Source organism: Semicossyphus pulcher, unplaced genomic scaffold (genome assembly GCF_022749685.1).
Source record: "Semicossyphus pulcher isolate SPU_LCO1_2020_fin unplaced genomic scaffold, fSemPul1.0.p SCAF_19, whole genome shotgun sequence".
Taxonomy (NCBI): Eukaryota; Metazoa; Chordata; class Actinopteri; order Labriformes; family Labridae; genus Semicossyphus; species Semicossyphus pulcher.
In genome coordinates this window covers 20,799,788-20,815,083 of record NW_027211692.1, presented here as the reverse complement: position 1 = coordinate 20,815,083, position 15,296 = coordinate 20,799,788, and the positions used below count along the sequence as shown (strand labels likewise).

The window sequence follows — 15,296 nt, the reverse complement described above, 5'->3', positions numbered from 1 at the left end:
AATGCCCAAAATGCTCTGCCACTTCTTAAGCACTTTGAACCTCTCACCTTACAGTAACTCACAAAAACATCCCCCTCTGCTTTATTCTTTTACTTTTTCCTCTCAACTCCCTTTTAACCTCTGAAAAAAAGTCAAAAACAGCAGAGCAGAGGGTAAAGAAAGGTTAAGACAGCAGCTGGGAGTCAGATATCATCTCTGACCTTGAAGACGGAAAGGGGAGCGAGACAGATCGCGGCGAGAGACAGGCACAGTGGCCTGTGAAGTACGAACAGTATGCTGTGGCTAAATAGGCAGAATGTAGGAGCACTCAGTGGACAGCTCTAAATCACCAGTAGCTGTCACAGCACTGGGAGGAAAGAGGGTTAAAAAATAGAGTCAGAGAGAGAGGAAATGGGATGGAGATGTGTGATGAGAGGTACAAAGAGAGGGAGGCTGGTAACCGGTGCCAGACAGCTGTGAGTGTGTTACTGTGATTACGTGTGTGTACCTCGGCCTGTGTATCTATCTGTGCTTCTGTTCGTCTGCGGTCAACTCTATCATATCACCACTGTTAAATGTTGATAATATTGCTATTTATATTTAAAACATTCTTCTAAACATCCTCATATGTTTCTTACAGAATCAGGATGTTTAGTTACACAGTATAAATGTTGTGTACAAATGTTATAATTAACGCAGTTGTTGTAGATGAGCAGTGAAAACAGGCCGTCTGAGTGGGAGCTCAGACGTGCGAGCCCTCTCACTCTGTATCCTCATTGCGTGTGGCTGCAAGGTCACAGGGCTAGACAGCCAGCTTCACAGTCACACACACACACACACACACGCACACACACACACACACACAAACACAAACACATTAACTGATCATGCCGCCAGAGAGGGGATTAGGCTGAGAAGCCGACAGGGTTAGAAGGGTTAGGGTAAAGTCTGTGTTTGTGTGTGTGTGTATTTGTGTGTGTGTGTGTGTGTGTGTGTGTGTGTGTGTGTGTGTGTGTGTGTGTATTTGTGTGTGTGTGTGTGTGTGTGTGTGCGTGTGGTTTTGTGGCAGGAGTAGCACATACTGTCATGGCACGCAGAATTAGAATTAAAACTGATTTCCAATTTACTTTCTCAAGAGCGAGCCAGCAGCTGTGCATGGAAGAAGAGGCCGTTTGAAAAACAAGGCTTCACACATGAATTAGCAACTAAAAACATCTAAATTACTTATGAAAAGTTGTTTAGCTGTAAAATGACTACCAATAGTATCGTGCAAGCCAAGACAGTCGTGATATAGAGGGACTTCTTGAACTTTTGCTGATCCCAGAGGGGGAATTCAGTCGGCTTGGCTTCTTCCACATAGAGATTGAAGCGTAGGAGTCCAGCTGTATGGATTTGGTATCTTGCTCAAGTAGTTTTCAGTGACACTTGAAATTATAAAAACATACTCCCATATTAAAAACATATTTCCCTCTGCCTGAATGTGATATGTGGCTATTTTCTCTATTACTCTGTTTTCGGCTGTGTAATTTACTGACTCAACAAATGCTGGAAATCGAGTGACCGTGCCATGAACTTTGTGTCTCCAGGGAGCAGAAGAGACAGAGAGAGGAGCAGCTGTGCCATGAGAGAGACTCTGAGAAAGAGAGCAGAGACAAACTACTCAGGTATGCTAACCTCTACTCTTTCCTGTTCTTTGCACTTTAGTTTTTTTCTCGTGATAAATTCCCATACTTCCCCTTCTCCAACTTTCCCACAATCCCTGTAATCATCCCACTCATTCTCCTCCAAATCAAGTTCTTCCTGTGCTCCGTTTCTCTTCTCCAACTCCTTCCTCTGAGAGAGACACAGAGAGAGAGAGAGAGAGAGAGAGAGGGAGGCGGGGATATTAGAGTCATCTGAGATCTGCTCTTGGATCAGTTGAGGAGATCTTAGGCTCCATAAAGTGCCAGTGACACAGCAGAGTCTCGTGTGAGGCTGGCGCAACAGATGGAAGCACTCCTTAGTTGGCGTGGAGTCATGTTCCTCACACACACACACACACACTCATCTGTGCACAGAGGCACGCACATATTGTAGTTATGCAAAGGCGCAGCGGTGCCTCTATTGGGGTGCATCACACTAATATGCAGGCAGACACATGTGCACACACACCCAACCCACATGCGTACACCCACAGACACACAGAGCCTCTCATCTTTCCATGCAGGCGTTAGATGTATGTGGGGTGTGTATTTTCTCACATGGACTCTGCTGGTATTCTTTTTCTAAGCCACTGGCAGCCTGGTGCGTTCAATTACACTGTCGATTTATTTCCCTTCCCACACAGCAGTCTCTGATCTCACCCTCTGGCTCCTATACAGCTCAACATATGATAGCACTCCGCTGGGGGGGGAGGCTATTTCAGAAGGGATGAGAAGTAGGTGGGAGGGAGCAGCCCCCCCAGAGCTGAAAGAAAATGTAATGGGAGACAACCATTCGCCAAACTGCCGAAAATTGGAGACCATGGAGGCCTAATGATAGTGTTTATTTGCTCGAGAAGCTTTGGTTGCTTTAGGAAATCAAAAAGTAAAACAGGATGTGAATCTGTCAAGTTTCACTTTGTTTAAACTGTTTCAAATTATTGTTTGTTGTTTGTTTTTAGATTCCGCCTGACAGTCGACATACCGGCGTGTTAATGGATTTTTATTTCTTTGACTAACCTTTCCTTACATCAGAAAGAGGAGGAGAGATGTAGCACTTAACGACTCTTTTTACTCTTCGTCTGCCTGTCTCTTTCTTCTCTTGAACTCTTTTCAAAAACAACTCCCTCACCTGTCTCTTGATAAAGGTGGAAACGTATAAAAGGAGGATTAATATTGCAGCAGACAACAACCAACACACACATTCACCAAGTGTTTTTTATAGTCTTCTTTGTGTTTGAATGTACATATGTATGTGCGTGAGTGTGTATTCTCCTGACAAAGCCAAGGTCACTGTCATAACAACACAACAGTGATTTGTGACATGACGGGTGTTTGAACTTAGGGTTTGGCCCAGTTCTGCTGTGTTTGTATGCCAGGCACTTGACTTAATGAGCCTGATAAGGTTGGAGAACAAACAGCTTTGCTCTTATGTAACTGACGCTCTGACGCTTACACTCACCGCTGACCTGTCAGTGTAGATTTACTGTGGGCCTGCAGGTGTGTGCATTTATGTGGTTGATCAAAACATGCATCAACATGCCCTAGAATATAACAGTATGGAAAGTAGCCGTGTGCGTGTTTGCGCACATGCTCATCTTCTGCATCTGTTTTACAGGTTAAAAGGGGAGTTGGAGGAGAAACATGAGAGCTGGTCGTCATGCAAACGCAGGTGCAACAACTTACAGGAGCAGCTGACGTCACTGCACCAGAGAGAGGAACAAATGAACAGGAAGTGCTGCACAGCTGAGGAGGAAGTGACACGAGTGAGGGGCTCTCTGGAGAAGGTTGAGCAGGAAACGCGAGAGCTGAGGAGAGAAAGGTCATGATTGTTTGATCTGTAGTGCTCTTAGATCTACTTTATTCTCTAATCAGGGCTCCTTACTGCCATTTCTATTACATTGTATTTTATTCTACATATTTTATTAATCAGATTATGAATCTTTACATGTAAACCTGTATGCCAAATGTGTCTTACATTTTGGCGCCAGTAACAGGCTGGTACACAAACTGATCCCAGGCCCAGATAACAGCTTTGTCATATGTGATAGACACATGAGCAAAACAGGTAAAGCCATTTAAATTTACAAAATATTAACAGCAGTGTCAAAATGAGCTGCTTTGAGTTGACATCCTGACCAGCTAACGCTAACAGGGACACAGTCTTTGTGCACAGTGTGCTTTGCTTTTCTTAACAGAAACACTACAACCACAGAGTGTTGGCTGTCCTAGTCCCTGCTTAGGAAACAGACTGTTTTGTTCTGATGTTAAATATTTACTTCTTTTGTGTCTGAGAGGACATGGGGTGAGTACAGGCAGGAATCCTGTGTGTTCTTGTCAATGCAAAACCAAAAGCCTACGTCTGTCTCTGAGAACACTGTGGGTAGATGTAATAGAGTGTTGGAGCTGTGCCCAGTCTCTTATGTAAGGTGCTACCTCTCCTTGTGTGGCTGGATCACACTGCTCAGCACACTGCTCAATAACCTTGCTTTTACGGGTGTTTATCCATGTCAATGCTAGATATCTAGTGTCTTTTTTAGGCTACATGTCCCTGGTTGCACTGTGAGCAGATAAAGCTGGAGAGAGCTTAGCCCTCAGGGATGCTGGATAGAGCAACATTTATCAGAGGCTTTAAGTCCAAGTTTAAATGAAAATGTAGTTAGATGGGACTACATTGTTACTCTTAGAAAACAACCTTAATTCAATTATCTTACACACCTTCAAGGCAAGAGATAAAAACCTTTTTAGCATTTTCAAACCATAGTTTTCTCATTTTCAGCAGGTTAGTGCCTTTTATAAACGTAATAGTGTGAAATCATTTATGTGAAACAGGCACTGGTTCTGAGTTCAAAGCACAATAAACCTGTGGGCCTTTTTATAAAATGTTTTATAGAAATTAGAAATACACAGGGCCTAGCACACTTAAGGGATGCTTTTATGTAAATTATTCAAATAAAGGCTTTTTTATTTAGTTTCTCTAAAAGGTGCACCAAACGTGACTTAAGGTTTTCTCTTGAAGATAAATAAATGAATTAAATAAACACACCCACACATCAAAATAAATCCCCCCGTGCCAAATGGTGGAGTAGGTATTTGTGTCCTATGTGTGTCTTTCAATGCAGGCTCTAAGAGGGCAAGTCAGTGGTAAAGGTAATAAGTTATAGTACTATGTCATAAACCTATATGATATATGTATGTCCACAAATATGTCTTATATTCAGCTCTCCTGCACCACAATATGTTTAATTTTAGTGTAAGGTAGTTCCAATTATTCCCTTTAAATTCCTGGAAAGAGATGTTTGTTGGATGACCTCAAGGTCAAAGGTCACAGTGCTGTTCCATAAAGCTATATCATATAATTTTCTTTTTATGAATTTACAAAATCTGTTCAGTATTCACCTTAATTGCACTACGGTTAACTAGAAGAAATATTCCCTAAGTATATCTTTCCAGGCAGGGCCAAAGAAGTGTAGGAGTTGGTTGACCTCAATGTGAGGAGCAGACGTGAATGCGATAAGTGCTGGAAATGACTTCACTGCGGCACAAACCGTAATTCCACAGGAAAAACACCCTCGACCTCTGACTCCAGACTATAAAGCTGCTACCCTCTCTAACGTAAGAGTCTTGCAACAAATCCTTAGGATACTTTAACAGCCAATGGAATCACCAACGGACCTATTACATGTTCCAAGGCACCCGAGCTTTGTTCACCATGAATTCATGTCTGCTTCAAGTTCTCGGACTAAGAGTCTCCACTGGTGACAGACTTACAGCTTCAGAGACTCGAGACAGGGACGGTGGAATCACCGTTATACCTCAAAACAAAACTGAAACAGTATGTAAGTTTAGGACACTCTTATCAAGCTAAGTAATTTTAAAAACAAATAAATAAGCAATTGCCATGAGAAATCATAAAGCAATCTGAGAAACAAATGTGTATACAAACACACACACACCTTTCACCACCGCAGTTATTAGACCCTCCCCCACAGCTCCAGCATACTGACAGTCGCTAATAAACAAGCCAACAAAGACTCCTGACACGCACAGACTGAAGTACATTATTTTTATGATTTACTATCTCATAGTCATTTTTATTTGACATTGTTTTATGCATAAGTATACAGACTCAGTAGATGTAGCTGTGAGGAAGTGAAACTGAAGCACAGAAACACTCTTTACAACTAAGCTGCGCTAAACTAAGGATGATTAGTTTTGTGTTTGTGTGCCTTTATATTTATTGTATCAAACTGTTATTTTCCATCTATCTTGGTGGAGATGATCTGAAAGCCCATAATGCGTGATATGAAAAACTGTGACACTGAAAGATTCATCACAGAAACTAAAAAAAGAGACACTTTTGGAAATCCATATTTCTTTTACTAGCTGTTTTCCCCACAGCTGTCTCTCTGAGTAATAAATGAAGAACCCTTGAACAGAAAGAAATATGCTCTGTAGTGCAGGAGAGCCAAATACATGACACATGTATTTATTGTAGATGCAGTTTATCATATAAGTTTATGGGACAGCAATTCAACCTGTGACCTTCATCATGAAGTTGTCCTCAGATAGGAAATACTCCCTCCAACATCTTGCATAAGAGGTTTGTTTTTGCTACAGATGGTGTATTCTATGTTGGAGTAGGATATGTGTTTGTGTGTGTGTGTGTGTGTGTGTGTGTGTGTGTGTGTGTGTGTGTGTGTGTGTGTGTGTGTGCGCGCGCGTGTGAGATTTGTTTTCATCAATAGCTGATCAGTTCTTTCCATCCAGATGTTTACGGACTGAAAGTCTGTATTACTAACTTGCATATACTGACTTTATATATCGTCCATAAGTGTTCACACATACATACATACCTGCATTCACACACATTCCAATATTTTTTCAGCTCTTATAGTTACAGTAACCATTTTTAAAGTTAACCCTCCTGTTGTGTTCATTTGTCAGGGACAGCAATAATGTTCCCAGGTCAATGTGACCCGATGCATGTTTTAGCATCCAAGAGTTGTCAGAAACCAAAAAATCCTAATAAACATCTTTTGTACCTCATTACTAGATAGATAGATAGATAGATAGATAGATAGATAGATAGATAGATTGACAGATTGACAAATAGATAGAAACTGGGAAATTGTGGTGTTACAGCAGCAGATCATCACAGCGACTACAGCACAGGAGAAAATATATACACAGTAAAAAATAACAACAAGAAAGAATATATCAACCAGGAATTCTAACAGCACTAATAGATAATAACCTCAACTCTATAAATCTAAAATATTAGCTAACATATATCTAAATATAAACATATCTGAAAAGTAAACCTACTCAAGTAAATCTAAAATATAAAACATATAACTAATGTTGTAAACAAATGGTGTTAATGTACCATGCAGTTTTCACAATTACTAACAATTCAATGAGTATTTATTGCAATGGTGTTATTCACCTTTCATAGATCATGGTTCCATTTGGATAATACACTCGTTTTTCTCAAAAAATACACGTTCAAACTATTTTTTATGTATGTTGGAAAAACCTAGATATAAAATTCATTAATTTTACAGAACTTTGGTTGTGTTATCATCACTTCCCAAACCTCCTGTATTAATCTCATCTGATTCCATCTCTGTCTCCTTCTACGCCTCCTACCTCATTCACACACTCCCAAACACATCCTCTACCATCTGTGCCACCCTGTCACTGCGTTTCGCCCTCTGCTAAGTTACCGCTCCATGCATGATCTAACCAAGAACAAGCGTCATCTTTCCACCTCCAGGACCCGTTTATGCAACACCATTACGTGTGTGGTACACTATTTTGGAGACTTAAAATAGATTTCATGAGGATGTAAAGTATATAACTAGTGTTGCTGCCTTTTCAGGGTTAATGTGGGATAAAATACAACCAACAATATGGAAATAATAAGCATATGTAATAATGAACTGAAGGATCAGGAATAGGGGAAAATCTGTCTTCCAAAACAGATGTGTTATTTTAAATGAGATGCAGTTTTTAAAATCTATAACAAAGATAAATTAAAGTAAAAAAAAAATACAGCTGGGAAAGGTCACTGGCTGAAAGATAATCCCCCCTGGTTGACTTGCACCTGCGGTTCTGAACCTCGTAACATGGAACAATGCAGATGCTGATGAAAACCAAAAGTGAAGTGACATTGAAAAGAGAAGTGGCGTAACCAGCAGTCAGCGGTTTCCCCGGGCCATGGCTAGGATTGAGGGGTGATGGGATTGTGGGATTTAAGAAAGTTAGGGAGAGACATTCAAGCAGAGAGGAAGGAATAGAGGGAGGAGGATAGGGTGAAGCATGAGATGATAAAGGGAGGGAGGGAAGGAAGGAAAGAAGGAAGGAGGAGAAAGGGGGGAGTGGGATTTAGGGTGGAGGGATGGAGACCGTGACTGCGGTTGAAGTGGTTACTTCACACACTGTCTGGCTCTCGCATGCACACAGCCTGGGTCACAGGGGCCTCACACAAGCTACACACACATACGAAACATGACAGCTTACCGTGCATTCGGCTTAACTGACATAAAGGTAAAAAGAGAGAGACAGCGCGAGAGAGGAAAAGGGGAGGGAGAGGGGAAGGAGCGGTGAAAGTGGCAGAAAGTGGAGTGAGTAAAAGATTTAAAAGTCAAGAGAGGTCAGAAGTATCTGTGCGGTTCCTCATCCATCTGTTAAATGTGAGAGGACTTGTTTCAAGTGGTTTCAAGCAGCGGAGGAATGTTTTCGTGACAGAAATTATGATCCCAAAAACTCTCCCTTCTGTCTGTCCCTATGTGGAGAAGTGGTTTAACGCCTCAGGCTTTACACAATTAGACTAATAAAGGACTTTAGAAGATTAATGTCAACAGCACAGCTGTAAGATACTTCCTGCAGCCGTGTTTACTGCTCTCTTACAGCTCCTTTCATATCCTCTGTTTCTGTATTTTCTCATATTTTCTCTCTTTGTCCCAGAGTGGAAAGTATTATATCATCCTTGTCTGGGTCGTTACTTTTATTGAGGCTCTCAGTCCTTTTTATTCAGTTGTCATACATTTCTGTAAATTCATAAGTCCAATTTTTACAAGGCAGCTTTTTCCTGCTTTGGAAGCGTGGTTGGTGTGAGGAGACTCTTGACTTTGAAATCTTAATCATGTTTCCAGGTGGAGAGTTATGTCCCTGACATAGAGGATGTATGAGGTGATGTCAGCGGAGGTTCCTGTGGACTGTTGCTCTATATTGTTGATTGAAACACAATAAAACTATTTCAAATCGCCCTTGAGCCCTGCTGTAAAGATCGGATATCATTTGGAGTGGAGTCAGCCTTCTTTGTCTGCGTGTCCACACAAAGATCGAATCAGCAGAAAGTGGGAAAATGGAATATGCCTTTTGATGAGGTAGCAGCCGCTCAGACTCACACACACAAACCACACTGCAGACACACACACTCGCCTGTCCTTAAAAGCAGCCTGGCGTGAGTGAATGAGAGAGTGCTCCCAGATTTTCCCATCATTCCTCCCTGTAATCCCCCCAGACCTCCTTCTGAGGCCTGAATTTGCACGCTCAGGCTCCCCAGGGGGTCACATACACTCTCAGACACACATACCACACACACACAGACACGCACACACACACACACACACACACACACGTGCGCACACCGGCTCAAAGTTGATTTAAAAACTTCTGGTACACTACCTTTGTAGGGGTAAACTTGTTTTGATAATCAGAGAGCTGGAATTACATCACGCAAGCCCCCAAACACACACACACACACACATACACACGCACACACACACATACACTGCTTGCATCAGCAGTTTGCTACATATTAAAAAGGCTTCATAAAACTGTCAAATCCTCACTTCCAGGGGTTTTTTACCAGCTAAGACTTAACTGTAAAACTGGTGTGCAGTTTCATAATGCTTGTTTAACAGCAACAGTCTTTTGTAAGCTCCATATCTCCTCTCTGAATCCCAGCTTTCATACGGCACGGACACATTTAAAAGGGCTTTAGGAGTCACATCTTGGCATCAAACTTGCAACTCTTGGGGAGCGTTCATGCATGGCTGTCCGTCTGCATCTATTTTTGTGCTTCTCTCTCTCTATCTCTCTCTCTCTCTTTCTGTGTGTGTGTGTGTGTGTGTGTGTGTGTGTGTGGTGAGTAGGCTGATGTGATTAGCCAGAGCCAGTGGAGTGAATAATATTGTGTCTGCCCCGACGAGGAAGAGATGGAATGTAGCTGCTGCTCTTTATTATACTGTACATCATCTGCTCCTTTATCAGATATACACAGTCAAGTGTGCACACTTACAAACACACACACAGACAGACAGCAGCTAACATGCTTTCTTATACAGATGGACCCACTTATGCACACAAAGTGCTATAAGGCAGTGGCTGTGTCATATAGGGATACGAGTTTGAAATGTTCTCATGCCATTGTGTGTGTGTGTGTGTGTGTGTGTGTGTGTGTGAGAGAGAGAGAGAGAGAGCTAAATATTATTACATGTTTAAAGCTATATGTATCCTTTTTAATGTATTTTATTGTTTTGTTTTTTTAGGTGATTTTATTTCTTTAAAGTAACAATATTGAACTTTCTCATGTAAATCATATCATCGAATGAGGTAACATAATGGTGATTGAGCCTATGGCCCACTGATAAAAGCCTTTGCATTTGCAGTATATCATATTTTTCTGGACTGGGTGTCTGTGGTGACATTCGCCGGAAAAATCACAAGTGCCACCCACTTAGTGACTCATTTTCCATCACCCAGCAGTGGTTGGTCTGTCAGAGAGGGTAGGCGGAGCTAAGCAGCTGCACTTCCGGTTTCTGTAAGCATTGTGAGGAAACGGTAATCTACTATGGCTGAACAAACAAAGGAAAGATCAATGACTACAGGTACAACTTCAAAAAATAAGTGAAAATCCAAAGAAAAAGAAACAAATTTGACGCTCAGATGAAGTCAAACAGTCTACAAACGAAAGCGAGGAAAATTAAATTGGAAGACTGCTCTTGTTAGAACTGATTATCGGCAATGGGAGGCGCTCAAAAATTGAGAGCAGAAAACTTCGAGATTGTATCTTTAAGTAGAATTCTTGTTGCTGCTCAAAATCTTTGAGAGCTCCTTCAAAGGGCTTATTCCAGCAACTCTAACTGTATAATCATTGGTAATAAACGATCAGTTCCTCAACTTGTCTTCTGCTGGATTAAGATTTATGCTGCTGCACATCTTATCTGCTGGACCAGGTGCTGGAATGGAATATTACATTAGGAAAAAATCTATGAAATCCACCCTTTTCTGGCTATCTCAACTCAATCTTTCTCTTATGTTTTCTCTTTTCCTTCCTCACCCTCCTCTCCTTTTCCCCTGACACTTTTCCTAAGATCCTTCTCAGTATATATTCTTTATACAACCTGACATGCTGAGAGGATCATCAAAAAAGAAGCATGTGTAAATATTATCAGAGCTTTTTGGCTCCTGGCAGATAGGGATGTGAAGTTGGCTTACTTACTTATCTATTCAAGTGCAGAAAGTGCTGCACTGTGAAAATGCAATTGTGTGTGTGTGTGTGTGTGTGTGTGTGTGTGAGAGAGAGAGAGAGAGAGCACTTAACACTTAGTTCTCTCACTGACATTACAGCTAACCTTTCATGTCTGCCTGTGTCACTGCGTGTTATTTTTTTAACATGTGCAAGTCTGTTTTTCTTGCTATCAGAATGTTTGCTTATGCTGTTGTGATATATATATTTTTAATTTCCTCTATTTCACTGTGCGTGGATCTATTAATTGATTCGAATGGGTCTTTGTAAACTTCCAGAGCCTAAAGCCAGCGACTCTGATCGTGTTATTTGGTCTCATGAGGGAATCTGAAGGCATTAACAGCAGAGCGGGAATGGTTTTAGAAGCAGATGGAGAATGAGTTATTTGGTCCTGGGGCGGTTGCTATTTGAACATGATTTCAGATGTTGCTGTTGTGTTGACCTGATGCTACATTTATCTTCTCATTACACTCCGGATGCTTGATGCTGTCAGATTTATTTAGATAAGACTTTAAAGGTGCAGTGGTCCAGAGGAATATAAGGTTCCACAAACACGAGATATCTGACTGACTAAACGCTTCAGCCTGTGTGTGCATGTTGCCCTGTGTGTTCATTGAGTTTTCCTGGTGTTTTGTGTGTTTACAGGGAGATACTGATCGAGTCCCATCGAAAAGCCTTGAACAAGATGGACGAAGACTGCAGACAGCAAATGACCTCGAAGGTAATTCTTAACAACACTAACAGTAAGCCTGTAACTACTGATTAGACACTACTGCACCAACTACTGGCACTGGTTACCATTTTCATGAGGCTCTGGTTTGCTTAAAGTCTGCCAGGAGAACAAGAAGATTCATCTGAGGTCTCATTTTTAAGCCCACCACAATGTCTGTGATATCAGTGGGCCTCTCACAACAGTAAAAGTCTTAAAATGCAGCTCTATTTGAGCGCCAGTTTTACTTGATATTTACTAATTGATATTTACTAATTTATCTAAGCCACAGACCCAATTGTGCTGTTAAAACAATTTTAACCCGACACATTCCATTGCAGAAACTCACTGTTTTCAAACATTTCTGGTCTCTGTGATTAAGAGTAACTAAACCCCCAGACCACTTCTTTCAGCTGAAAACCTATGTATATGGTATTTAGTAGTGTTGGTGAGCCTTTCAGGTCCACATCTCGACATTTGAATGCAAAGTATTAACAAATTGTGTTAAAAATATGAGTTTGTAGTATTTAGTAAGTTAGTAAGCGGTTTTAGGCATGAGTAAGGTTGTTAGATTTTTCCCTTTTAAGCTAGCTGGTAACTTTAGTTGTAGGTTAGCTCTAGCTTAGTATTTGTTAGCTAGTGGCCAGAATGGGTCGGCTGTTGCTTCTGCGGCTACAATAGCACCTCTGGACTGCTGTCTCAGCACCCGCTGCCTGTGCTAGCGGCTCAAACTGACACAGCTTTGGACTGTCTTGGTCGTGGCCTAAAGGGGACTCTGGAGGAGAGAAGTCCTCTACTTCAAACGGCATTTCTGTCACAAAAGCGTCGGTGCTGCTTCTCGAGTCATCTCTCCTGGCTAAATAACCTAGCTAAACTTGCTCATCAGTGTTCAGTCAGACAACTCACGTTGTTATAGTATGAAAAGCTTATTGCAGCAGAACATAGCTTGTGTTTGGCGTCTAGGCTCCAACCTCATCACTCCTCGCAGATTTATTTTACATGCAGAAACTGAGGAGTGATGAGATAATATCTTAAACCCCCTAGCCGGAGCTTGCAGGCGGATGCTGTGGTGGTGGTGGGGCTGAAAGTAAGAGCGCAATACTGGTGCAGGGCAGCGATGGCAATGACAGAGCAGAGAGAGAGCGGGAATCTTGTGTAAATAGACGGCCAATTGGGAGGAGGACTGTGGAAGTGACGCATATCAGTTATGAAATCAGTGCAGCTCGAGTTGTCTGCCTGAACTAGCTTGCAGGCGTCGCCCCATATGTGTGTTTATGATCTTTGTACAGGCAGTTTTTGAAAGGGTAGACGCAACTCTGGGGTTTAGTAACCCTTTAAAGAGAAACTGTAACAGGAAGAGAAACTGTAACAGAAGAGGTTATATATGTCAAGGTTATTCTATTCTATTTTATACCATTCCAACCAATCAATAAAAAGAAAGCTCAGTAGCTTTGAACCTAAGCAAATTTGTAGGACTGGGATCTATTTTAATCTGGGCATTTTATTTTGTGTATCAATATCAGCTATAATAAGCTTGATCCATTCTGAGCATGTTTACTTTAATGTCCCATTATACTCCTTTTAAATAATGGAACCACATTAACAGCTGTTATATTGTACATACAGTATATTAGCATATTTGCTAATTGTTACTCAGTCCAACATTACAGAGATTTCAATATGCAGTTAAATTATCTTGAAAACAAACTATAATACGATACAGAACACAATACCATAAAAAATAATTTAGAATTTTACAAGTGTAATCTTATTATCCTTTGTAACTGGATACTAGTTATATGGTATATAGTGGTTTAATATGTATGATGAACTCAAACAAATCAAAACATTACCCATAGGCCTAAGTGACTGTTGGTGAATCAGCTCATGACTGGCAGACATTTAGTTCCAGTCTGTTGAAGTAAATAAAGGTTAGGATGGCATCCAAGCCATTGTCACAGTTCAGAGGAGTTTAATAGGGAGGACCTGACACACACAATGTGGAGAAGATTATAAGGCTCCAAGACCACCAGTCTGTTTGACACCAGATAAACTAAATACACACACAACACACACACACGCGAGGGCACAAAACCAATCTGTCTTTTATTAGTCAGACAGTGTTGCACTGTCTCTTGAACTGTCTGACTGTCTGGCTGTAAGAGTCACTGAGGTTTAGCCAAACCTCAAAACAAACAGGAACTTGTACCAGAAAAAAAACAAAAGAATAGCATCAAATATTTTTGTTGTATTTCGTTAAACTTGTAGCAATTTTTTCAAAGTTAATCTTAGTATCAGAAAAACATTGTTGCTTTTTTTTATTAACATTGAGGACCATGGCATCAATTTTAAGGTTGAGGTCTGTTTCTTCAGTTATCAGGTTATAGTTAAGAAATAAAACAGTATCAGTCTAATGAAATTCTGCTGCGAAAACACTTTTAACCCCACAAATTGCAGACATTTTTGGGGATAAAAGAACAGAAATAAACAGGAACACACTGTGTCAACAGTTATGGTCACACTGATTAAAGATAAACTGTAACAGAAGATGTATGCCTTGTTTATTCTAAAAATTATTTATTTTTATATAAATTTATTTATTTCTTTATGTTATTATTGATCCCTAAAAAGGCCAAACATACCTACAGTCAACACTCAACAGTCAAAATGCTATATGACAAATGAACACACTCTTTAACACACTCTGCACATGTAAAGACTGATGTATTTACAAGGACAGCTCCCACACACACGTCCATTAGGGTTATTGTTCATTATGGGCTTCCTGACCTCCCATGTGCTTATACCCATGAAGAGGAAGTGGTCACTCTTTTGCACTTTTTAAATACAAACAGCAGCTGTGTTCACACACACATACACACACTGACACACACAAGAGGATATAAACACACACAGCATCCATGCTCCTCACACGTACATTCGCCCAGCAAAGAGGAAGTGGTGTTTTCTTATTTGATCCACCACACGCAATCTTAGTCTTTCATACAGTCTCTCAAACCACAAGCATAACACACACGCACACACGCAGGCTCAGATACACACATTTTCACACGCCAATCCATCTTTTTTTTTCCTCTGACGCCCACATCCACTGTTTGCCTTTTTTCATACTCGCACGCATAAATGCACACAAACACACACTCAGATAAACACACTCTCGCCGACGCACTGATCCCAGCCCATGACACTGAGGCTCAGTTTGTCTGATCTCCAAGAAAACAAGGTAGCCTTTGCCAAGCCTGACTAAAAATATGTCCCATGCAACTTTGGCCCTACTCTGACAACATTTAAATGTTTTACTGTCACAGACTGATGACATAGCCAGACACACTGCTGTTACTGTCATTCTCTGTGGGAAGGTACAATA

The 15,296-nt window shown here is 41.0% G+C and overlaps 1 protein-coding gene across 1 annotated transcript in view; it reads left to right on the top strand.

The window, feature by feature from the left end:
- lekr1 (Leucine-, glutamate- and lysine-rich protein 1) overlaps positions 1–15,296 on the top strand; it is a 75,266-nt gene that overhangs the window by 50,899 nt on the left and 9,071 nt on the right. Inside the window, exons 7-9 of the mRNA XM_069669046.1 lie at positions 1,566–1,643; positions 3,277–3,480; positions 11,845–11,920. Coding sequence (XP_069525147.1) covers positions 1,566–1,643; positions 3,277–3,480; positions 11,845–11,920 — 358 coding nt within the window. The remainder of the gene's footprint in view (positions 1–1,565; positions 1,644–3,276; positions 3,481–11,844; positions 11,921–15,296) is intronic.